The sequence below is a fragment of the Engraulis encrasicolus genome, chromosome 13, assembly GCF_034702125.1.
Source record: "Engraulis encrasicolus isolate BLACKSEA-1 chromosome 13, IST_EnEncr_1.0, whole genome shotgun sequence".
Classification (NCBI taxonomy): domain Eukaryota; kingdom Metazoa; phylum Chordata; class Actinopteri; order Clupeiformes; family Engraulidae; genus Engraulis; species Engraulis encrasicolus.
The window spans coordinates 53,777,714-53,802,197 of record NC_085869.1 but is presented as its reverse complement, the minus strand read 5'-3'; the positions used below and the strand labels follow the sequence as shown (position 1 = coordinate 53,802,197).

General features: G+C 45.2%; 1 protein-coding gene across 1 annotated transcript in view; it reads right to left on the bottom strand.

Moving 5' to 3' along the window:
* Positions 1 to 24,484, bottom strand: part of dnah7 (dynein, axonemal, heavy chain 7) — a 149,456-nt gene that overhangs the window by 118,629 nt on the left and 6,343 nt on the right. The window contains exons 11-25 of the mRNA XM_063214309.1: positions 23,959 to 24,138; positions 22,689 to 22,961; positions 22,114 to 22,241; positions 21,641 to 21,719; positions 20,120 to 20,344; positions 19,045 to 19,191; positions 18,015 to 18,335; positions 17,187 to 17,557; positions 16,416 to 16,602; positions 9,317 to 9,510; positions 5,319 to 5,517; positions 4,374 to 4,514; positions 3,541 to 3,753; positions 3,236 to 3,345; positions 1,972 to 2,140 (exon numbers count right to left, since the gene is read on the bottom strand). Of these exons, the coding sequence (XP_063070379.1) occupies positions 1,972 to 2,140; positions 3,236 to 3,345; positions 3,541 to 3,753; positions 4,374 to 4,514; positions 5,319 to 5,517; positions 9,317 to 9,510; positions 16,416 to 16,602; positions 17,187 to 17,557; positions 18,015 to 18,335; positions 19,045 to 19,191; positions 20,120 to 20,344; positions 21,641 to 21,719; positions 22,114 to 22,241; positions 22,689 to 22,961; positions 23,959 to 24,138 (2,937 nt within the window). The remainder of the gene's footprint in view (positions 1 to 1,971; positions 2,141 to 3,235; positions 3,346 to 3,540; positions 3,754 to 4,373; positions 4,515 to 5,318; positions 5,518 to 9,316; positions 9,511 to 16,415; positions 16,603 to 17,186; positions 17,558 to 18,014; positions 18,336 to 19,044; positions 19,192 to 20,119; positions 20,345 to 21,640; positions 21,720 to 22,113; positions 22,242 to 22,688; positions 22,962 to 23,958; positions 24,139 to 24,484) is intronic.

The following is a 24,484-nucleotide window of genomic DNA, read 5'->3' as shown; positions in this document are numbered from 1 at the left end:
GAGGTAAATGACTAAAACCTCCACATTATAAAAAGTACATTCCTCGAAGAACCCTTAGTTGCCGTTGTAGGATAACCTCTAAAGCAGGGATTCTTAACAATAGGGCCGCGGCCCAAAGTTGGGCTGCGCTCAAAACCTCCAGGGCCGCAGTCAACTTTCAGTTTCGCACCATTGGGCCGCTTGGGCCGTGGGACCGCTTATCAAATTGACTAGTGAGCGTCTTTTCCCTCAAATGCAACTCTGTCGTAACGCAATGACCACACCCCGCGTTTTTGTTGGTGGGGAGATTCATTAAGAACATTTAAGACAGTAACACAGCCTGTGATGGTAACACCCTTTGCTGTGGGCTATTTGAAAAAAGAGAAATTACCAACCGGTTATGTTCCCATCAGCTGATTTGGTGACGTCTTCTGTGTCTTAATATCCTCACGTTTTAGTAGTTTGAAACAGGTGTTCAACGGTTAGGCTACTCAAAATAGTTCTAGTTACTGAATCTTTATCCCTTATACTTGTCCAAGTGTCCTCAACATGACAGTCCTTTCTCGAATTTTGCGTGATAATGGAAAGTTTTCCGTCGGGCTCTGGAATTTCTGTTCCCTCCCTGCGTTTCCACTAGTATAGAAAAGCGTCTTGAATTTACGAACAGCAGATTCATCACCAAGCGCAAGTCAAGAGCTGTCACGCAAACTTTGAGCTGTCAGAGAGGCATTCAAATGTGTGAATGATTCTGACTTGCTAAACTGTGAGTGAATTTGATTAGTGAGATTAAATGAGATTAACATTAATATAGATATAGATATAGATATAATATGGAAAAAATACTTCAGTAGGCCTATTTATAATATATATTTACAATTTATATATTATATATTTATAATTTATATAAATATTATAAACCTATATTATATTATCAGATTATCCTAATATGTAATGTAATGTAATATAATGTAATATAATAATATACATTGGTAATATGGGCCCCGGGACACACGTCAAAAAGGTTAAGAATCCCTGCTCTAAAGGTTCTCTGAACACCAGGGTTTTCGGAAAGGTTCTTCAGAGAACATTTGGTGTTCCTCTGGGAATTTTGGGGTTCCTCCATGAGACAGCTGAGGGAACCAGCTTTGAGGAACCTTTCACATGTTTACAGTGCAGGTCTTGATAAAAATCTTTTCTTGAGGCATCACAACTTCATTCAGCGCTTTTCAAATTTGAAAATATTACCAGCAATTTATTTGCAAGTGCCTCAGGGTAGTGTGCATGCATAATCACATTTCTGCCGTCACCTTCATCAGTTAATTAATATATGCAATGTAAGCATGGCATGAAATAGACAAGGTCTGACTTTTACTGCATACAGCTGTCGAGAGAAAAAGCAACACCTCAGAACAGTCAGGCCATTGATTGGAATGATTTTTCCCCCCATGTTTCATGAATCCTTTTCTAACCAATCGATTCCTTTTCTACTTATAAATAAATAAATAAAAATGGTGTTTCTAATTGCATGAGAAAGCCAAGCAACGTTCATGCTTTGCAACCAAGGTAACAAGCACACAATTTCACAATTTCAGGTCAGTTCAGTAACTTTTATAGGGGCTGTGCTCTACATGCATTCGCCTTTCTGGTACAGTATGTACACGTGGTGATCCCCCATGGTAAGCCATGGCTACTGTCACCCAGTCATGTCTCTGATACGGCTGTTCACATGTAACTTTTCATGTTTTATTCACAAAGCACAAAGCAAACTCTTGGTTTCCAGGTCAACAAGTCTATCGGCCTCTATTCAAATAAAGCCATCATACATAAGCCAGTTCTCATGCATTACAGAGGCATAGTCGTTATGTAATAGTGTGTCTTGATGTACTTTGTACCACTGCGAGACTGGTTGTGTGTCAGCGGCGCTACAAATGCATAAATCATGCATGGGCTCTTTTCCCCACAGCATTTCATCAGATCATCAGAAAGCCCTACCTTGAAAAACTTGCCGAGCGCAATGTAATCCAGACCATCGGAGCAGTTGAAGACGACACACTGTTTGGCCACGGCTTTGGCCAGATCCTTGGTGGTCTCGGTCTTGCCTGTTCCCGCAGGGCCCTCAGGAGCACCTCCCAGGTGAAGATGCAGAGCTCCGAACAGAGTCCTGGAGGGTGGGAGGGTTAACGCCAGTGCAGGGCAGTCAATACCAGCAGGGGAACCAAATATATATTATTCAATATTGAAGTTAATAGAGGAACAGTGTGGTTCAGCCATAGACACTGTGTAAGTATTAACTCATTCAGTGCCAGCCATGTTCAAATTCAGACCGGGGGGTTGCCAGGCTTTTTTCAACGTTTGAGTGATTTTTCAAGAGCCATAAGAAATTGAGTTCTCTGTCCATGTGAACAACAAACATACCAGATCAACGTGTTAGGCCCCACCCCCCATACAAAAACGCAATTGACTTGATATAAACTCTTTGGCACTGTGCCATATATTCTGAAAAGACGGCACTCCATGGCGCTCAAAGAGCTACGGCCAAACCGCACTTTAACATGTTCTACTATAGGCATGTTCTACTATAGGCCATGTGCGGCCCGCAGTCCAGTTTTTAGTGGCCCCCGGAACATGAATACATGACTGAATATGCCTTACACAATAAAATTTAGCTCAACTCTGCGTGCTGAGCAGAGTCACTGACGCATTGTCTTTCTAGTTCCTTCATCGACGAATATTCACAGTATCCAAACATTAGGTATTGGTTACCTTGAGCCAGGTGGCCATCACACAAAATGCCACCTCTAGTATACCGTGTGTGGCCCAGCCCTTCGTTTATGCAGTATTCCTATATTTGACCTTTTCTGCTAAAATAGTCTCACAATACAGCTGGCATTAACATTCACAGGCTGAAAATGTTTCTGATCATGAGGCTTCCTGGAAATTATGTTTGTGAGCACAAAAGCTATGAGAGGGTGAGTGAGAAGATTGCTGTAAGGAGAATGGGACTTGCAGGACACTGCCAAAGGCACCCAGAACTGGCAGTTAACAAACTGGTGCTGTGGGAACCATTACATGGGCGCCAGTTAAGAGGACGTCCCACACTTACATATGTGGACAGGAAGGACGCTGGAGCCCAGAGTACCAGCGAACTGAAAAAATGTATGGAGAATCAGGATGACTAGAAGCAACGATGGAAGGCTCGTCTGAGGACGACCTAGAGAGAGTCCAACAGAGTAGACATAGACCTCGCGATGCCCACCTGTAGCAGCGATCGGTCAGGGGGGTGATGACGAGGCGAGGGCTGTTGCCGAGGTACTCGTAGCCATAGGCCAGGCCTGCGTTGATCATCTTGGTCTGAAGGTTCTCTTCCTAAGAGATCGAGATGCTGATGAGCCACACTTGAAATCAATTCTAAGACATACATCTAAACAAGATTTGAACGGCCACAACGTGAGCAATACATTTGCAAGTGTAATGGACGGTGTGCGGAATATTTACTTATTACACAAAACAACAACAAAAACAAAAACAAAAGAAAGCACGGCCCTCCACCAGGTAACTCACTATCCAATAGTATCGCAGCTGGCTGAGCCACTCAAAGTTGTTCTCGTCCTGGACGTCCTTGGCGACGAGCGAGGCCAGCACGTCTCGGGCATGCACGTCCTGCACCACCAGCGCGCCCAGCGTCACACGATTCTGCTTGGACAGCTTGCCCCGCACCAGCTCCACAATGTCATCGATCTGCCTGTTGTTCTGCTTCAGGTAGTCCTCCAGGTACTGAAAAGGGAGAAATGGAGCACAGAGGTTAGAGATCAAAAGTCAGTTTGTGACTGTGTGAATATCTCATGCAGGGAAGGCAGCAGTTTGGTTGGTTGGGAGGGGGGGGGCATTGGGTTAGGGTTAGGGTAAGTGGCTTAATGGTAAAAGAGGCTTTAGATCAGAGGGTTGCAGGTTCAAATCCTACCCTTCCACTACCTACCTAACTCCATGACCGAGGTGCCCTTGAGCAAGGCACCTAACCCCACAGTGCTGCTCCAGGGACTGTAACCAATACCCTGTAAATAACTGTAAGTCTCTTTGGATAAAAATGTCAGCCAAGTGTAATATAATGTAATGTAAGTAGTGTAATGTAAGTACAGCACTATGCATCCTCTGCACCAGATAAGGCAACAGGACTGTGCTATAGTAGGGGTGGACTTCAGTGCATGGCTAAACACTGCACCACTGGTACGCTGATGGCAAACAGTGTATCTTTGTATTTCTGGAATTTAAATGATTTCACTTGACAGAGCAACAGGAATTTTAGGTATTGACGTTTGAGGGTATTGTGTGTACAGTATGCTCAGGTATTAGCCAATGTTAATGCCTCACAGCTTCAAGTGGCTTCAAAAACTAACCGTTGGTCCTTGCACAATGGCCTCATGAATGTCTTTGGTCCAGTACACCTGCGAGACGCACAGCACAGTCTGGCCGGGCCACTCTCTCACCCAGTTGATCCTCTCGGTCTGCGGGTACGCCACCATTGCCTCTCCAATCACCTGGGGGACCACATGAACATATGGTAGTAGCACACAAACAGCTGCAGTCAGAATGGGGTTTTCACAATTACTTTCTGATAGGAAAAAGACTGACAACTAAACACACAGGTCTATATATCCACCTCACCTTGTGCAGGGAGGCCAGCATCCCTAGCCTGATTATCATCGACGTTCAAATCTCTTCGAGACTTGGTCTGACCAAGAGCATAACAATCAACGTTTCCCAAACGGCATGGTTGACCTGCCTCCCTTGGTTGGCTTATGGTTGTTTGCTTATCGACAAAGTGGGAGGAGCTCCCGTATTTGCGGGAACTCAGAAAGTACTTGCATTGCTCTTGACCTGACTAGTTGCAACGCTGAAAGTGTTGCGTCACTGGGAGGGCACAGCCTGGCTACAGCATCCCACCCTCCAGCTCCCGTAGCCTGTCCTCCTCACCTGTCTGTCTGTCTTGTCTGTCTGCACATCCCAACTTGTGCAGGAAGGGCAGCGTCCGTATGTCTGTCTGTCTATCCATCTGTCTGTTTCTCTATCTGTCTGTCTGCCTGTCCATCCATTCACCCATCCGTTCATCCATCCACCTCACCTTGCGTAGGGAGGCCAGCATCCCGCTCGCTATCTATCTATCTATCTATCTATCTATCTATCTATCTATCTATCTATCTATCTATCTATCTATCTATCTATCTATCTATCTATCTATCTATCTATCTATCTATCTATCTGTGTGTCTGTGTGTCTGTCTGTCTGTCTGTCTGTCTGTCTGTCTGTCTGTCTATCTATCTATCTGTCTGTCTCCACCTCACCTTGCGTAGGGAGGCCAGCATGCCGTTCTCCAGCTCCAGGAGCCACTTCTCCACCTGGCCGCGGGCCTTGGAGGTGGAGATGATGTCCAGCAGCTCCACCACCTCGCCCTCGCTACTCTTCATGTGCGTGATGTCCAGCACGTCCGTGAACACCACGCTGGCGATGCCCTCAAAGCACTTCTTCAGGTGGGGCTGCACTCTGGGGGAAGAGGAGGAAGATGGGAGGAGGAGGAGGAGGAGGCAGAAGAGGAGGAGGAGGAGGAGGCAGAAGAGGAGGAGGGGGCACAGGGGCTCAGTCATCATTGAAACTGTAGAGAATAGGGGTGTAACACCAAATTCTTGGCTCTAATACACACACCCCACAGTCATATTGTAAGATGTAGGTGAGTCTTGGAGTACCGGTAAATCTCAAGCCCATGTTCTGTATTTGTCAATTTCACTATTAACTTCAACCAATGGGTTTTTGTACATCAGCAAACATATCTGTTTTACACAATACAAAAAGTTGACAAACAACATAATTTTCCTATGCAAAAATATACATAGAAAAAAGAATAGTACTAGTTTTTGGCATAACATGTCTGTAACATGGTTGACAAAATAGAAAAGCAAATGATCATTTTCATTAAAATATTTAAAAAGAAATTTAAGATTAAGCTCGCCAATTCGTTTCTTTGGAAATTTAAGGGTGTATACTATAGAACCATAGGATATTTATTGGAAAAAAAATACTGATATTTTGACATTTTGCTTTCCATGAAATGTACCCCTAATGTAAAAAGAACAACTCAGAGGTATAACACTAAATTCTTGGCTCTATGCACAAGCAGATCACGAGCCCCTGCAATACCACCGTGACCCACCTAGGGGTCCCGGCCCCCAGCTTGGGAACCACTGTCTTAGCCCATGACTGCCCTATAAGTTCACGACTGCCAACAGACTCGATCATATGGAAGTAAGTACCCTGTGGCAGACACTAGCTTAAACTAGACGAAGGAAATATTCATTTCCCTTTACTTCCCTTTTAGTGCTAAGACAGCTTTTCAGCATACAAATGATCTGCAAAATGGCAAGACGTTGAAAGGGCACATCTGAGGAAGGCGCTATCTCCTGTGGATAGCACTTTTCTCAGTTGTGTGAAACAGCCTTGACTGTGAGTTGTCAGCATTTGTTCCTATTCCCTTTTGTTCTGCTATGTGTTTAGTGTTGTCTCGTATGGATGCCCTTTCAAACAATGGAAATTCTTGCTGTATTTTTTTTTCTTGCTGTAAAAAGAGACATCACACACCTACAGAATAGCGCAGCCACTTTCAGCCCACTCAGTCTTAGCGTTCATTTTTCTATTTCCATATGAGGACTTTCAGGTTTCATGACCAGTCAGAGTAAAGTAGGCACAGATAGACTAGATTTGTGATGAAATTTACAATGTGACTACTTAACAAAGTAACTAGCTTTGGTTTTAAGTTAACGTATGTGCAATCTTTTCCAGTAAATAGTGACCACCGCACTGACCATCCCCAGTGTGTAAGACCTAAGCTGCATAAAAGTGATGTGTTTATTCAACATGTAGTAGAGACTCCCTTCTCTCTGAGTGTTGAACTGGGGTTGATGCATGTTTGCCATTATGCCTCTGAACGCTCACCACACGCAGTGGCCATCCGAGCTTGATTGTTGAAGCATGTTAAGATTAGGGCTGCAACGATTAGTCGAAAATCGTCGACTAATCGACTGTAAAAATCTGTCGACAAGAATGAATTTGTCAACTAATCGTTTCATTTAATTTAATGCATGGCCTAAATGTAATTACTTTATTGAAACCTAAAATTTCCCAGCACATGAATTGGACGTTGTATCTTGGAGTAAATTAGCTACTATCACAATTTAAAGGTCATCGGGAGCTGTAAGAATTCTTTCCTTTCCCAGCGCTAGAGGCCGGGAAGGTTTGTCGGAGGTTGGAGCCAGTGGATTTTTTTTTCGTGATCACAACTAATCATCACTGGATGTATAGAATAGATTAGTCGACTACTAAAATAATCGTTAGTTGCAGCCCTATTTTACAGTGAATATATAAGCACACAAGGAGAAGGCCACTTGCAGTAAAGGACACTCAGAGGACTGAAGTGTAGAAGAGAGGAGACGAGGCGAGGCAAGGCAGTCTAGCTGGGGGGCTAGTCATGTGTTCTGAGGCTCTGAGACCGTGGTCGCCTGGATCCATAAACCGAAAAAAAAGAGATCTGCTAACTCTCCCTCACCTCCCTCGCCTCTCCTTTAACTAGGACACATGTTCGCAACCACATTCAGATTCCCCCTTTTTATTGCTGTTTAACCCCAAGTCTCGGCCCGCATTTGGGAGGACAATGACCCCCAAGCTACGTCGTCGCGTTGTGCCAAAAACCCTCACAGCGTTTTTTTTCTTTTTTAGTCAGCATTCAGCTTTTCTGAGAAATTGGTGCGCTCATGGGAGTGAAAACGAAGGGAGAAAGGAGAAAGAAGAGAAAGATGAAGGGAGAGTGAGAGGATGAGAGGAAATGAGAGAGAAGAAAAGAGAGAATAGAGAGGGAAGGAAGGCTGATAGAGAGAGAGAGAGGGGGGGTGAAGAGAGCGAGAGAGGGAGACAGGAGTCAAAAAAAAGTAAGAGAGGTGTTGAGTTGAAGCAGAAGTCCCTTTGTCTGCAAAGACATTCATTATTAAGCAAATACCCTGGGTGAAATAAGACAAGGCTTGCTTATCACTCCCCTCTGCCCTGCTCAGGGGAGCTTCGCCTCTCCTCTGTGGTGCGAAGGAGAAGAAGAAGAAGAAGAAGAAGAAGAAGAAGAAGAAGAAGAAGAAGAAGAAGTAGGCCACAGAGTCAAGCAGAGAAAAGCCTCTATAATTAAATTCCCACAGTAAGTACAGGATTTTTTGCAGGTCTCAAAATGAGATTTTCAAAGTCAGACACAGCCAAATTGCTTTTCATAGATATTTGCTTTTCCATCCCATTCTGCACTCTCCCTCTTCCTCTCCCTCTGCTCTGCCTTTTTTGGGGAGAGAGAGAGAGAGAGAGAGAGAGAGAGAGAGAGAGAGAGAGAGAGAGAGAGAGAGAGAGAGAGAGAGAGAGAGAGAGAGAGAGAGAGAAAGTAAGAGAGAGAAAGAGAGAGAGAGAGAGAGTTCACCACCAACCAAGTGTGGAGGATGTTGAGTGGAGATTATGCCAGCGGTTGGAAAATGTGTGCGCTAAGTTAGTCACCTTCAACACGCCTGTCAGAAAGACCCTTTAAATTGTATCCGCATACATGAATGTGGAATGCCGAACGCAGGCAGAGGCTAAGGCAAGGGGCTAAGTCAATGCGCTCTCTCTGACGGTCTGCCTGCCCGCACATGTGTGGGGGGCCTCTTTTGAAATAGCCTGTTGCAAAAAAGAGTGCTACAGGCATTTTAATACAGAAGTCTTCCAGTTGTATTTGAGGAAAGCTGCTGCAATATTCAGCGTGTTACCATGACAATAGCTACACAGCCTGATTATTTACTGTGTGCTTCTAGTAAAAAAAAGAAAGAATATAATGTGAGCACCCTGGATGAAAACATAAGCACAATGTTCAAATGCAAAGATGTGACTCTTTGACTTCACACTACATCTTTAAGCTGCCACAATCTGTGTATTTATATAAACAATGTAGTAACGTTGCTATGTTCCTTTAACCACTCAGTCTTTTACAGCGAGATATTCTACCATACTTGATTTTTCATTGTAAAGTCAATTTTGTTCATCAGCGTTGGGTGATTAAGCAAAGAGTCTGCTACATTCATCAGTTGTGTATGTATATGTAGGCCAGCTTTCTGCTGTAGTGGGCTTACTTCTGCCTTCATCTTTGCAGAAAGTGTGTGTGTGTGTGTGTGTGTGTGTGTGTGTGTGTGTGTGTGTGTGTGTGTGTGTGTGTGTGTGTGTGTGTGTGTGTGTACACTACAGTATGTGTGTGTGTGTACAGTATGTGTGTGTTGTCGGTTTTTTTTCTCTCTACCTGGTGGGGTCCTTGGTTTCAGAGAGAATCTCCAGCAGCTCGTCGTTGGAAAGGAAGAAGAACCTGGGGAAGAAAAGCCTCTTCTTCTCCAAGTACTCATTCAGACCCTTCAAGATCAGCTCAAGGTACTCGTTGGATTTCTTCAGCTTGTCCACCATTTTGTCAATAGCCACCACCGCCAGAACATGCTTGTCCTGTTAACACAGGAGGAAAGTGTTTATATATAGTATATATACTACATCTATGTATCTGTGTGTAAATATATATACTATATCTGTAATATAAGTAGTAAAAACAGTTTGGGGAAGTGTCCCGATTGTTTTCCTATGTGCTCTTCAAAAGACAATTCCTCTGGAAGGTACACAGACATTTGTAATAAGAGAGCATACATTATCCACAATAAATACAGCCTACAGCAACAGCTATCGGTTTGTTTTGACTGTTGAACAGATAGATGAGTGTTTCAGACGTACATTTCATGGAGGAGAGTACTATACGCAGAATTGTTTCAAAGCATTCCGGAGAAGCGGCACTTTCCCCCCCGCAGGACAAATTTCATTCTGAATTTACTACAGGCCTAGTAATTCATCATTTTCAGCCTACTTACTCATGCTTTTATTGGTGTCTCGCCCAGACTGCAATATGTTATTCCGTAATTCTGTTTTTAAGGGAACAACAGCGTTTCACACTCGCACAGAGAACATTCATAAGAAAATATGAACTATCAGTTTTATATCATCTCTTTAAAATGAGAGGCACGTCACTGACAAGGGCACGACCCTGTTCAAGTTCGGGTGCCTGCCCACCAAAAAGGAAAAATAAGAAAGAGAAGAAAAAAGACAAAAGGGAAAAAAAGAAAGAAAGGCCACAGAAAAAAAAGTCATGGCAAGAACCTTGACCATGAACTTTTGTTACTTCAAAAGGTTGTTTCAAAGACTATTCTATTCTTCATGTGTAACCATAGGAGCGTTTAAAACACCCACCGATCCACGTGCCTCCTTCATAACTGCCCCTGGCACCCCAACACCCGCGACCCCCATCTCTCTTTGGACGCAGATGCTGCACACACGCTCTATAAGGAGATAATAATTGCTTCTTCCCCCTCTTCTGATTGCTATTGATTTTCTATTACCTGTGGTGAGTGGAGCTGAAGGGGCGTCTAGAGATTGAGCTTTAACTATGATGTTGGATAAGGGAGGGGAGGAGGGCGGGAGGCAGACACGCAAAAAAAGAGAGAAAGAGCAAATGAGAAGGAGGGAGAGCAAGAGAGAGAGGCAGAGAGTATGAAGGAGGGAGAGAGAGAGAGAGAGAGAGAGAGAGAGAGAGAGAGAGAGAGAGAGAGAGGCAGAGAGAGAGAGAGAGAGAGAGAGAGAGAGAGAGAGAGAGAGAGAGAGAGAGAGAGAGAGAGAGAGAGAGAGAGGGGGAGAGAGAGAGAGAGAGAGATCTCAAAGTGGGTAATGAAGGAATGAGTAATCAGCAGAGCATACAACAAGCACCTCTTCAAAGCACCTTTTTAAAGAGCATTAAAAAGGGGGAGCCACTGGCTCGGCTAGCGCTAATGAAAGTGAGTGTGTGTGAGAGACAAACTTCTCGCCTCAGCCACGTCGTCTGAAGCCTCTCCTGAACAAGCCAGGCAAGAGAGGTGTGAGGGAGTAAGAGAAAGAGTAAAAGAGTGAGTGAGTGAGTGAGTGAGTGAGTGAGTGAGTGAGTGAGTGAGTGAGTGAGTGAGTGAGTGAGTGAGTGAGTGAGTGAGTGAGTGAGTGAGTGAGTGATTGAGTGCGTGCGTGCGTGCGTGCCGTGCGTACGTGCTTGCGTGTGTATGTATATAAACAGTGCGTGCGTGCGTGAGGGAGTGCGTGCGTGCGTGCGTGCGTGAGGGAGTGAGGGAGTGCGTGAATGAGGGAGTGAGGGAATGAGGGAGTGAACAAGACCAAAAGCAAGTATTAAGGGAGGCATTATGTGAGGGAACATGAAAATAAAAGTGTGACATTGAGAGAAAGAGAGAGAGACAGACAGACAGACAGACAGGCAGACAGACAGACAGACAGACAGAGACAGACAGACCAACAGACAGACAGAAACAGAGAGACAGAGAGACAGGCTTGAAGAGGTGATTGACAGTGTCAGGCAGCTGCCTCGTGATTGCATTACGTTAGACAGCAGCATTAGAAACAGCCACCTGCTGATTCATGTACAGTACTAGCTGCCAATAATGGCGATACAGTTAGATCACCTGGATCATTCACACTGAGTGACCAGGGCTTTACATGCACATCCCACAAAAAAAAGAATAAAAATCAATATTTAAGTGTGCGTGTGCGTGTGCGTGTGCGTGTGCGCATGTGTGTGTGTGTGTGTGTGTGTGTGTGTGTGTGTGTTGATTGTGGGTACAGAATGGAGGCTAAGAGGGCTCCTTGAAAATGCACCATGAAAACGTTCAGAATAGGAAACGTTCTGAGCATTATGTTGTGCAAAACGAGAAAAAAAATCCCATCTGGCGGGAGGACAGTTGGTACAGGTTACAGGCAGAAAGTTATTAAACCTGCTGACATGGATCTCATCTCAGGTGTGACCAGTGCTGAGACATTTCCCCCTTTTGTGTGGTACCCACTGCCTGCCTCCATCCCCGCCTGCCTGTATGCCTGCTTGCCTGTCTGCCTGTCTGCCTGCCTCCCTCCCTGCCGGTCTCTCTGCCTCCCTCCCTGCCTGCCCGTCTGTCTGACTGCCTGCCTGCCCCTCTGTCTGCCTGCCTCCCTTCCTGCCTGCCTGCCTATCTCCCTACATGGCTGCTTTTCTCCCTGCCTGCCTGCCTGCCCATCTGCCTGCCTGTCTGCCCGTCTGCCTGCCCATCTGCCTGCCAGCCTCATTCCCTGTCTGCCTACCTCCCTCCCTGCCTGCCCATCTGTCTGACTGCCTGTCTGCCTCCCTCCTTCCCTCCCTACCTGTCTGCCTCCCTCCATGCCTGTCCATCTGCCTGCCTGTCTGCCCATCTGCCTGCCAGCCTCACTCCCTGTCTGCCTACCTCAATCCCTGCCTGCCCATCTGTCTGTCTGACTGCCTGATTGTCTGCCTCCCTCCCTCCCTGCCCACCTGCCTCCCTCCTAGCCTGCCTGCCTGCCTCCATCCCAGCCTGCCCACCTCCCTCCCAGCTTGCCTGCCTGCCAGTCTGCCTCCATCAGATCTCTCCATCAGCCCTCTTGTCTCAGCTCCATCTCCGGGCCTCATGTTTATGTCATGGAGGTAATGACTCTGAGGCTGTGTGATGGAGGGGGACCTGCGACAGTGTGTGTGTGTGTGTGTGTGTGTGTGTGTGTGTGTGTGTGTGTGTGTGTGTGTGTGTGTGTGTGTGTGTGTGTGTGTGTGTGTGTGTGTGTGTGTGTGTGTGTGTGTGTGTGTGTGTGTGTGTGTGTGTATGTGTGTGTGTGTGTGTGTGTGTGTGTGTGTCAGTGCATATGTGTGTGTGTGTCTGTGCTACGTGAGTATATCTGTGTGTCTTCGTGTGTGTGTGTGTGTGTGTGTGTAAGAGAGAGAGTGAGAGATTCAAATGGATGTGCATGTGTGTGTGTCTATACTATATATGAGAGAGAGAGAGAGAGAGAGAGAGAGAGAGAGAGAGAGAGAGAGAGAGAGAGGGGTCTAGAGAGTGTTGCTGTTTATTGCGAAGAGGGAAAGAGAGGGGGTGCCCTGGCCCTGTCTCCCTGTCTGGCTACACGTGGCCTCTGAGAGAGCAGCAACAAGCTGACAGCTCAATAATCACTGCTGTGCTCTCAGCAGGAGTGGGGCACCTGCCAAAAGCATCAAGCCCCTCAGAAAGAGGCACGAAAGACGAAAGAGAAGATTAAAAAAAGGAGATAGTCATATCTGTCATGTCAACCCCCTTTCACATTCAATAACAAAAATAAAAGGAAACAAGGAGGCGATGGGGGAAAATCGGGAAGATGAGACAGACACGCAATTAAAAATACAATGTGATACAAATTTAGATATCGCGTCTTATTTCATCAGCGGCTTTTGTTTTAAGCATATAATGAATTTCGAGAGGGCGAAGACAACCGGAAGACGGTCGACGGACACGTCAGGTTTTTGGCCGAGGCTAATCAAGATAGGGGAAGGACACACACACACACAGACACGCACAGACACACACACACAAATACACACAAATACACGCACACACACACACACACACACACACACACACACACACACACACACACACACACACACACAAACACACACACTTCCCCCGGCCCTTGTGTGAAACGCCAAGCGCAGATGAAGAGCTCCACCCTGTGGTGGCTGACATAACTGCAGCTGTCTGACAGCCCGGAAACTACCGGTACTCTACTATTGCTACTGTATCCAGGCCAGTGTCAGTGTGTAACAAAGCACAAGCGATGTGTCTGCAAGCAACCACCCAATACGGTACAGAGTAGACACTCTTGCGCAGCATTTCCCCTCTCTGTGGGCCAAGCAGAGCAATCCCTCACACCATGGCCTGATTTTAGGTCCCTTTTCCCTCCCTCCCTCCGAGCTCAAACACTCTCCTTCACTGCACTCAGGAGGGCTGCTCTACTACTACACACCCTTTTTTTATTATTGTTTTGTGTCTGTGTCTCGGTCTGTGTCTGTGTCTGTGTCTCGGTCTGTGTCTGTGTCTGTGGAGCAGGTGAAAGAAGTATTTGAGTGTAATAGTCTCCCAGAAAATCTTACATGGACATTTTTTTAACCAAAGAGTGTTGTAGCAGATTCTGATATTTTTACTTTATGTAGTTTATACTTCAGTGTAAACGTGTATACTTCAGATGCAGGCCAATAGTGCGGCTGGGCGGGTATCTCTGGTTTTGTACTAGGCTAAAGTATAGACACATTAATATCCTATTTATATGTACGGTAATAGTTTCAGTCTGTAATTTTACGAGAAGAAGAGGTCCTGATTGATAGGAAAAAACATGTGTCTACGCAATGTGCCTGTCTGCACGTTGTCTCTGTCACCGAAACTGAGATGCTTGCTCACGCGCTGCAGCTGTGCATTGCTTTGTATTCCCAGGCAGTCGGGCAGGCAGGCAGGCAGGCCCATTGTCTTTCTGTCTCCACAGAGCCAGCTCTTATGCAGACAAAATCCATAATCCTTCCCCGGTTGTTGCTTTTGTTTTGCTTTTGCTTTTTTTTTTAAAGTATTCTTTCAATAGGATGGATGGATCGATCAGACCTCATTTCAGGACAGCTACAGGCACTCTGTGCTGGAATCATCATCACTCTATCTCCCCCCCCCCTTTCTCTCTCTCTCTCTCTCTCTCTCTCTCTCTCTCTCTCTCTCTCTCTCTCTCTCTCTCTCTCTCTCTCTCTCTCTCTCTCTCTCTATGTGTGTGTGTACATGCGTGTGTGTGTGTGTGTGTGTGTGTGTGTGTGTGTGTGTGTGTGTGTGTGTGTGTGTGTGTGTGTACATGCATGTGTGTGTGTGTGTGTGTGTGTGTGTGTACATGCATGTGTGTGTGTGTGTGTGTGTGTGTGTACATGCATGTGTGTGTGTGTGCATGGCACACGTGTTTAGGCATGCTGGCATGTCATTGTGTGGTGGTGGGAGTTTTGGTGTTGGTATCAAATGGGTCCGGATCAGAAACACAGACATGGCCATATCATCCGAATATTGACGTGCCCCTGAAACAAAAGGATGGCAACATCCATCTGGCCACGCATTTCTCCATCTCCATGCACTCCACTCCACTCCACGCCACTCCACTCCACTCGGGCCCTCACCTTTTAGTGTGCCGATAACACGATCTCTCTCACCACACCACCATCATCACCCCCACCACCGCGGCTATTGTCTTACCACACGGGCGATGTATGTGTGCAGGGCCGGCGCAGACAACTTTGGCCGGGCCCGAGACAAAGTCATCTGAAAGACCCCCCTCACTCAATGCTCAATAATGCAATGGGGACCCAATTCTGGACACCCCCCCCCCCCCCCCTTCTCTCCCTGGGCCCGGGACAACTAACCCATTTGCACTCCTCGCTGTCGGCTTCCCTGTGTGTGTGCACTAATGGCACATAAAAATCGAATGCCTCTCTCTCCGTCCTCTTTGGAAAAAAAGAGAAGCGAGACGAGACAGCCCCGTCTGCTTTGACAGTTACAGATTCATTAAGAGGGCAATTAACACTGATGACAAATGATGAGGAGCCTCAGCCTCAGCCAAAAACCACTACTACTGCCCCAGCACAGCACAGCGCAGCCCTCCATTAGCCATGCAACGCAACACAACACCACGCCACGCCATGCTACACTCCTTGCAGAGATGGAGGGAAACCACCAGGTGGCTACTTGAAGACAGCTGCTGCCATAATAAGCTGTGGTTGTTTTATTATGCAAACGACTGGCTGGCTGGCTGGGTGACCAAGTATCTATCTGGCGATCTGTCTCTTTTATTGATGCACATGGCACTCTGAGCTCTGCGTGTGTACTACTTTGATATCGCTTTGACTGATGGTTATGAACTATAATAATAAGGATCGTTTAGTGGGGCAGTGCTCTGTTAATGGTTGAGGAGTTGGTTTTTGGGATCAGAGGATCAGAGATTTTCTTCCTGTATCAGTCAGTGCACAGTGTATAATCTTCACGGAATAAATGGCTGTCCTTACTGGCTGTTGTTACGAGCAGGCCTCTTACCCAAACATTGCTCTGGGGACTAGTCTTGAACTAATTCAATCTGCAATGCAATGCAATAGTATTAGGGCACAATAGTGTATCGAACCGAGAAATCGCAACACGATACTGTACCGCAATGCAAGGACGCAGTATTGTGATACGCCCTTCTAAAGTTCTCTTACACTTCAGCCCACAGAACAACCACATCACATAATGTGATAGTGCTTCAAATCATCATCATTATTATTTTACCTGTCAAATATCATGTTTTTTTATTCAGAAATATTTTATAATGTTGGCAAATGTGAAAAAAAGCTAATTAATTCATTTAAAAGATAAAATCATGGGGTGTATCGAACCGTAGATCAAAAATCGTGATACGAACGGAATCATGAGTGTATCGTCGTTACAGCCCTAAATAGTATGTTAGTACAATAATTTGAACCTCACCAGGGAGACTTGCTTCATGGTCTCCCTCCAGGTCTTGTCGACGGTGGTGAAGCGGCGGCCCTCCTCGGGCATCTGGGCCATGATGTCGGGCGAGCTGAAGATGGGCTCCAGATACAGCCAGGTGGACTGCACCTTCAGCCACTCGTCCAGGATCTCCTGCAGCAGCAGCAGCTTGCCCTCCCACTCACTGGAACAACGGAGGAGTGAATGGATGGATGGATGGATGAACAATTAATTAACAATGTAACGAATTAACAAATTAACGTTGGTGGACGAATGCATGGATGTATGGATGGCTGGATGGATGGATTAATGTGCTTGCCTTCCCAATCATTGGACCAAGTGCACAGAGACGGGTACGTGGCCAATCGATAGATCAACTGCCTATCTATCTATCTATCTATCTATCTATCTATCTATCTATCTATCTATCTATCTATCTATCTATCTATCTATCTATCTATCTCCACCTCACCTTGCGTAGGGAGGCCAGCATCCCGCTATCTATCTATCTATCTATCTATCTATCTATCTATCTATCTATCTATCTATCTATCTGCCTGTCTGTCTGTCTACGTATACCATATGTAACAATTTAGCTCCTCACCATATCTCGTTCTCAAAGGGCTTGATGAAGGGCGAGCCGCACATGGTCTGCGTCTATCTATCTATCTATCTATCTATCTATCTATCTATCTATCTATCTATCTATCTATCTATCTGCCTGTCTGTCTGTCTACGTATACCATATGTAACTATTTAGCTCCTCACTGTATCTCTTTCTCAAAGGGCTTGATGAAGGGCGAGCCGCGCATGGTCTGCGTCTTGACGATGTGGTCGTCCAGCAGCATCTGGATCTCGTCCACGCTGGAGAGGATGGAGGTGCCGGTCTCGCGGTAGGGCAGCAGCAGGAACTCGATGTCGCCCCACTCGCCCGCCATGCGCTCCATGGCCTTCTCCAGCGAGTGCTCCTTGGAGGCCGCCTCGCTCACCAGCTCGAAGCTGGCCAGGTGCTCCTCCAGGCCCAGCGGCAGGAAGTGGGCCACGTTGGCCGCCGCCTCTTCCAGGGGCTTGAGCGGGAAGCCCACCACCTCGGACATGCTCTCCCAGTGGCGGTCGCGCAGGCCCGGGTTGCAGAGCACCTGTTTTGGTGGGACAGAGGGAGGAAGATGATGAGTGCTCTGCGCTGTCCAGGGATGGCCATCTCTTTGTACCTATTGTCTATTCTTTGTGCAGCATAGTCACCAAAAGTGTCAGAAAGATTTAGGAGGTCTTTTGGGCCCACAGCGATCAGCCTCTAACAATAGGGTTGCGCCGCCACATAAAGAGAATCGCAGCTGTCAATCTTATCCCTGATCAATGGCCAACTTTCTATTTCGAGTTGTAAATATCAAACAGTGTTTGATATTTACGATTTGTAATCGGCGACTCTTTGAACCGGCAAAATTCTATCTTAGAACGTTGGACACGATGCAGAAATCTTGCACAACAATCGATTGCAATGGTCCTGCGGGGTAACGTTCCACCTATTGCCATAATGTTTTTTTTCATCCGAGAATCGGGCCGGTAGTTGTATAGTTTGAGCCTGACTTAACCCACCTGCACCAGGGGCAGGTGCTCGCGGAAGGCCTCCACGTCCTCCTTGATGCGGATGGCGATGTTCAGGGCCTTGGGCGAGCTCTGGAAGCCCTTCTCCAGCTTGTAGAGCGCACGCCAGTAGTTGCCCACGTCGCCCTCCACCTTGTCTGGGTTGACGGCCGACAGCGGGCCGTGCACCCAGTCCTTGTGGCGCGTCTGGAACTCCTCGGCCGTCTCGTACAGCCGCAGGTAGGGCAGCAGCCGCTCCTGCACCTTCTTGCGCTCGGGATACTGGGAGATGGGCCAGCCGAACGCCTCCTCCTCCATGTTGAAGCCTTCGATCTGGCACGGACATGCAAGCACAAAAAAAAACAATACATATTTATTGTTAATACTAAAATGAGCCGAAAATTAGACTAAACCACTTAAATTATTGCACACAGGCCTGATAGAAGAAAATCCTGAGCCTTAACTTTTTGAATGAAGAAAAACCTAATGGCTATTTAATTCTTGCAAACAAACTCTGTCAAGTCTGAAATCAGGCACTGAATACTATCATCCTGTGAGATAGAATAGAATAGAATAGAATAGAATAGAATAGAATAGAATAGAATAGAATTGAATAGAATAGAATAGAATAGATAACACCTCAGATAAGACAGAAAAAGGTAACTACAATAAATAACAATGTAAGTATTAGTGCACAAATGATTAAAATAAAATAAATTTTAAACAGAAATGAAAAAAAACGTTCTGAGGGATAAGTCTATATGATCGTCTTTGTATTCCACAAAGACACAGCAACAGCTGTGACGATATATTTCTGTGCCCCTCATAAAACACCTTAGTCTTCTTCAGTGATCCAAAAATCATTTAGAGTTGGTTAAGAAATCAAATGACTTTGCTGCCACCTGCAGTCAAAATATGCAATTACACAACCATCATTGTTTTTCTGAATGGCGAGGCAAACATAATAAATAATAGCAAGCATGAAACATAAACGCAAGCATGATACACAAAGCCAAACATACACCTGCAAGAGAGTCCTCACCTTTTCCGTTGCGATGTCTAGCTTGCTGTTGAGCGACTGGGCCTTGCGCAGGTACCTGTTGAGCTCGGCCAGATCCCCAAACGTAGTAAACTCCTCCACCTGCTTGGAGTAGCTCTCAAGCTCCTCCACAAACCTGGAGCATCGCAGCTGCAAAAAAAAAGAAAAGGAAAAAGATAGACGATAATGAACATGTGCTGAGGGGCAAAAATATTAGACAGATATGGGAATGTTTATGGCACATACAGTGCTGCTCGTTACAGTGTATCTATATACATAATGTTCATTGTAACAAAATTCCATATGTATTATATTGCATTTGCATATAGGCCTACAATACCACAAGATTAGCTACACACAGTGTGAGTCCATTGCATTATATATAACAGTTGCATACGTAGCCTGCAACACGTAACACTATATAAGGAACCAGCATTACGAACTGCCAGTTCCTGAAAAGAAAATATGCGGACAAACATAAGATCAACACAATGCATCAATCTACACCAAAGAAAATCAAGTCATATCAGTGAACACCTATAGCAGTGGTTCTCAACCTTTTTTTGAACGGCATATAATAATAATAATGTGTGTGTGTGTGTGTGTGTGTGTGTGTGTGTGTGTGTGTGTGTGTGTGTGTGTGTGTGTGTGTGTGTGTGTGTGTGTGTGTGTGTGTGTGTGTTCTTTGCATCTGCACTTGTTGTTCTGTATATTTCCTTTGTATTTGCTAGTGATGTTGGCTATGATTATGTCCTCTCTTGAAAGTTGCTTTGGTTATAAAGCGTCTGCTAAATGCAATGTAGTGTAATGTAATGTAAATAGTAATAATAATAATAGTAATAATAATAACAGTAATAATGATAAAGCCTTGCTCTCAACAACTTACTACCAGTAATTCAGACAAATATTATTTATATTAATTATTTATTTATATTATTTATATTTAATAATATTAGTAATATTAGTATAAGTACTGAGAGCAAGGTTTTATCATTACTACTGTTTAATGCATAGCTATCAGATGGTAGCGAGTATGAAAAAAAAAAGCCCTCAAGGGCCACGTGGTTGCCGCTCTAACCTTGAGTCCTTCCTGGTACTGCTCTGTTTTCTCGGCGATGATCTTCTGGTGCTCCTCGAAGATGGAGGGCATGCGGGACTGCCACTGAAAGGGCTGGCGGTTGAGGCGCATGTCCAGGGGCGAGAAGGTGACGTAGTCCACCAGGAAGCACAGGCGCGTCTTGGACTCCAGCAGCTTGGCCTCCAGCCCCGGGATCAGCTGCTCCTCTGCCTTCTTCATGTACGCCTGAACACATCATTAGCCATAAAAAGAGAAAAGGGAATGCTTCACTGGGTCCTGTATCCAATTAGTAAAAAAGGGTGCTCATCAAAAAAAAAAAAAACTTAATAACAAAACACTAGTTGAGGCACTCCTTACTAAAGTTAAAAAGCCTTTATTGAACACTGTGTACTGTACATGCATGCAGTAAGGAGAGCCTCAAATAGTGTTTTTTATCTTAACATGATTAGCCATGTTTACTGGGCCACTTTTCCATATATAGCAGATTAAATGTAATTCTGTAGCCTCTTACTGAAGATGGGGTCGATGGCAGGCCTATTCACTATTTGCTGAAAATACTCAACTACATCATATATCACATCAATGATTCATAACAACATTGCTATGACAGCACTGAGAGCCTTACTGTAAGTAACAGATTAAGACATAGCCATTACAATTTTGGTGACAGTAAGGTTTATAACATAGGCTCTGCGTTAAGGGGTTAAACAAACTCTTTACATGGGCCGTTTCCTCGTTCAAATCGGTTTATTTATATGGACATTTTAGACAACCTAATATAATCTGTTTATATATAAATACAAGAAATGTAGTTGAGCGTGGCTTTTGTATAACAAGCGTCCTGATTCAAAGACCTTTTCTTTAAACAATCTTAAGTTGAGCGCACTTCCTCAAAAACAACAGCCGCGTTTACTTGGGCACTTTTAATACGATTAAATGTGTGAACCGATGATATCGGCATCATGTGAACAGTCAAATCTCACTGACGCCATAACATCTACACACTGTGAAATCCTAAACCTATGATATAACTTACAACCAGATAACTTACAACCTTATCACCTTTGCTGTTTGACAGCATTATTTTTTTCAAGTCTTTCTGCCTTGTTTTTGTAGAGTTTCCAACAACTCCACAAAGGTGAGTTATCCTGCTGACAGACAAGCAAACAAGCAAACCAACGCAAGCGAAAGAATTTGCGGAGGTAAAGAAAAAAAAATTTGTGACAGGGTTTTTACTTCCTGTTCCAGGAAGTAAACGAGATGGGCACAGCAGCATGCATTGAGGCATTTGTTTCGTGTTCATGCCCAATTCATTTCACATGGAAGAAAAAACATGACAGAAAAAAACCAAGGCCCTGCTGTATGTTTTATTCTTGTCTTTTCTCTACTCAGCAACTCTAGCCTCTAGTGCTCTCATCAATCTTTGTCATTTCCAGTGAAACACTAAAAAAACGAATGGTCTGTTTCATGAGGACTGACAATGCAGCGCTGCCGACTGCGCCCCGTGTCTCTTTCACTCACTTTAAGCTCCATCAGCTCCTGTGTGTTGGGGGGCGTGCTCAGTGCCTTCTCTGCTACCACCTCATACTCGCGACATAGCCTGCAGAGAGAGAGAGAGAGAGAGAGAGAGAGAGAGAGAGAGAGAGAGAGAGAGAGAGAGAGAGAGAGAGAGAGTATTAATGGGGGGTCTCATAGCATCTAATTGTATAGGATTTGAGTACTTCTGGACATGCCTTTACTTTAGCTACAGCTGTTTTTGCCAATATAGTGTCTGTACCGTAACATGGGTGTTGACTCTGCTGTCTCAGTAAGCTTATGGAACAGATGGAGATAAGATGAAGAAAAAGAAGAAGAAAAGGAAGAAGAAGAAGAAGAAGAAGAAGAAGAAGAAGAAGAAGAAGAAGAAGAAGAAAAAGAAGAAAAAGAAAAAGAAGAAGAAGAAGAAGAATTAAAGGCAGAGAGAGAAGAAGATATAGTATCAAAAAGACACTGACTGTGTGTTGAGCTCCTGGTGTTCCTCCAGCATGCGGTTGATGAGTTTCTGCCGTAGCGTCTCTGCGCGCTTCACCAGGCCGTGGATCAACTCAGTGCAGTGCACCTTGAACATGCCCAGGCGCACTACCTGTCAAGGAGAACAGGTGGTTTGGTCAGGAAAAATCACTCTTCACTACTGTATGGCTTATGATGGATGGGAGTGATGGTGGTTGAATAGATAATGAGACTGAGCTTGCGAGTGTTGTTTTATGTGTTAAAAGTTCACATATGGATATACACATACTAATAGACATAAAAATAGACATAAAAAACACACTATGACTGTACAGCAAAGCAAGAATTGACTGTTTGTGTTTGCCATCTACATCTTGTGGTGTAATCTCATCCTTATTATTATTATTATTATTATTATTATTTTCCTAAACCCATCCACCACCACTTATTATTTACTATGTGTTAATAGATTATTTAGTAAGTGTTAATAAAGCTTTTTAAAAGAAGTTTATCCATACACACGTCATAAAAAAGTAATCGTAAAGTGGCCATCGCAAAGGCAGCCATAGTATTACCGCACCTTGACGGACTCGTACTGGATCTCGTCGGCGATCTGCTGGTAGCGCGTGACCTCCATCATCATCTCGGGGAAGGAGTGCGCGTCCTTGAGGAACTGCTCCACGTCCTCCTCGGCCTGCTGCGTCACCAGGGGCATGTACTTGTCGTACAGGTGCACATGCTCCAGGGGCCCGGCGCTCTCCTCCCGCACCACGCGCCGCACCAGCTCCCTCTGCGCATCCAGGACCTCGGCCAGCACCGCCGGCTTCAGGTTACCACCGCGCTCCGTCCCGGGCTGGAGGAGGAGGTGCAGATGGGGAGGTGGAGTTATATTCATGTGTTGAGAGAGGGAGAGAGAGAGAGACAGACAGACTGACGGAGAGACAGACAGATAGACAGACAGACAGACCAACCGACCGATCGACAGACAGACCGACAGACTGACAGACGAACGGCCGAAATAAAGGAGCAGAGGCTTCTGATGACGACAGAAAGAATCGGAGGCTGAATTAAAAGCCATGGAGATGTGACATGAAGACAGTGCGGAATACATTTCTTTGTGTGTGAGTGTACTATGTGTGCGTGCGTGCGTGTGTGCGTGCGTGCGTGCGTGTTTGTGTGCGTGCCTGTGTGCGTGTGTGCGTGCATACATACGTGCGCAAGCGCATGGGTATGGATGTGTATGGTGTGCAGAGAAGTGAGGGGGCACTTTTATTGTGGCTTTGTTAAATATTTTACCATGTAAAATATAACTTGCCTCATATAATTGCATACAAAAGATTTGCTCACACAATGAATAACACTGCACTGCAATTTGTGCTCAAGGGATATAATCAAACATAATTGACAGTTTAAAAGTTTACATCACCAAACACTTTTCAAAGTTGTTGAACGTGAAATGCAATTTACAAAATGGCCCACCCACTACTTTATGAATGCGTGCAATGGGGAAATGGACAATAGTCATCAGGAAAGGTACAGCACAATATACAGAGGTAAAGCGATGGAGTCTCTGTTCATGAGAGAGAGAGAGAGAGAGAGAGAGAGAGAGAGAGAGAGAGAGAGAGAGAGAGAGAGAGAGAGAATACTACCCATTCTGAGTATAGACAATAGTCGTCAGGAAAGGCACAGCACAATATACAGAGGAGTCTCTGTGCATGAGAGAGGGAGAGAGAGAGAGAGAGAGAGAGAGAGAGAGAGAGAGAGAGAGAGAGAGAGAGAGAGAGAGAGACAGCGATAGTGACAGCGACAGCGACAGCAACAGCAACAGCAACAGAGAGAGAGTGCATTACCCATTCTGAGTATAGTTTGGTCTCCACGCGCGGCACCAGAGTAATGGCCTTCAGCATGGTGTCGTAGACATTCAGCAGGATGAGCTCAAAGTCCCTGAAGTCAGGCTCGAACACAATGGCGTTCTTCTCCAGGATGAACTGCAGGACGAAACCTGGGTGCTCATAGGCCCGAATGGAGGACTGGTGACGATACGAAAAAGGTGATCATGAAATGACACATGGTTTTACACCAAAATGGGACCTTCCTTAGATAAATAAAGGCAAAATAAAAGGAACTAGAATGGGCACTCGGTAGAGCGCAAACCTTCGCCTACGCCACTTATTTTTTTCTGGCCATCTTCAAAATGTGGGGCATAACATTCTCCAAATGTTGGTGTTAGTTTCATTTAAATCGGACCGGAATATCGTAATATTACATTTTTGGCCCAGTCTTGACCTCTTATTCAATTCAGCATGCACACGTTCTTCTGGCATATAGTGCTTGGCAAAGAAAAACGTTTTTGACCTTTTTGTGACCTTGACCTTG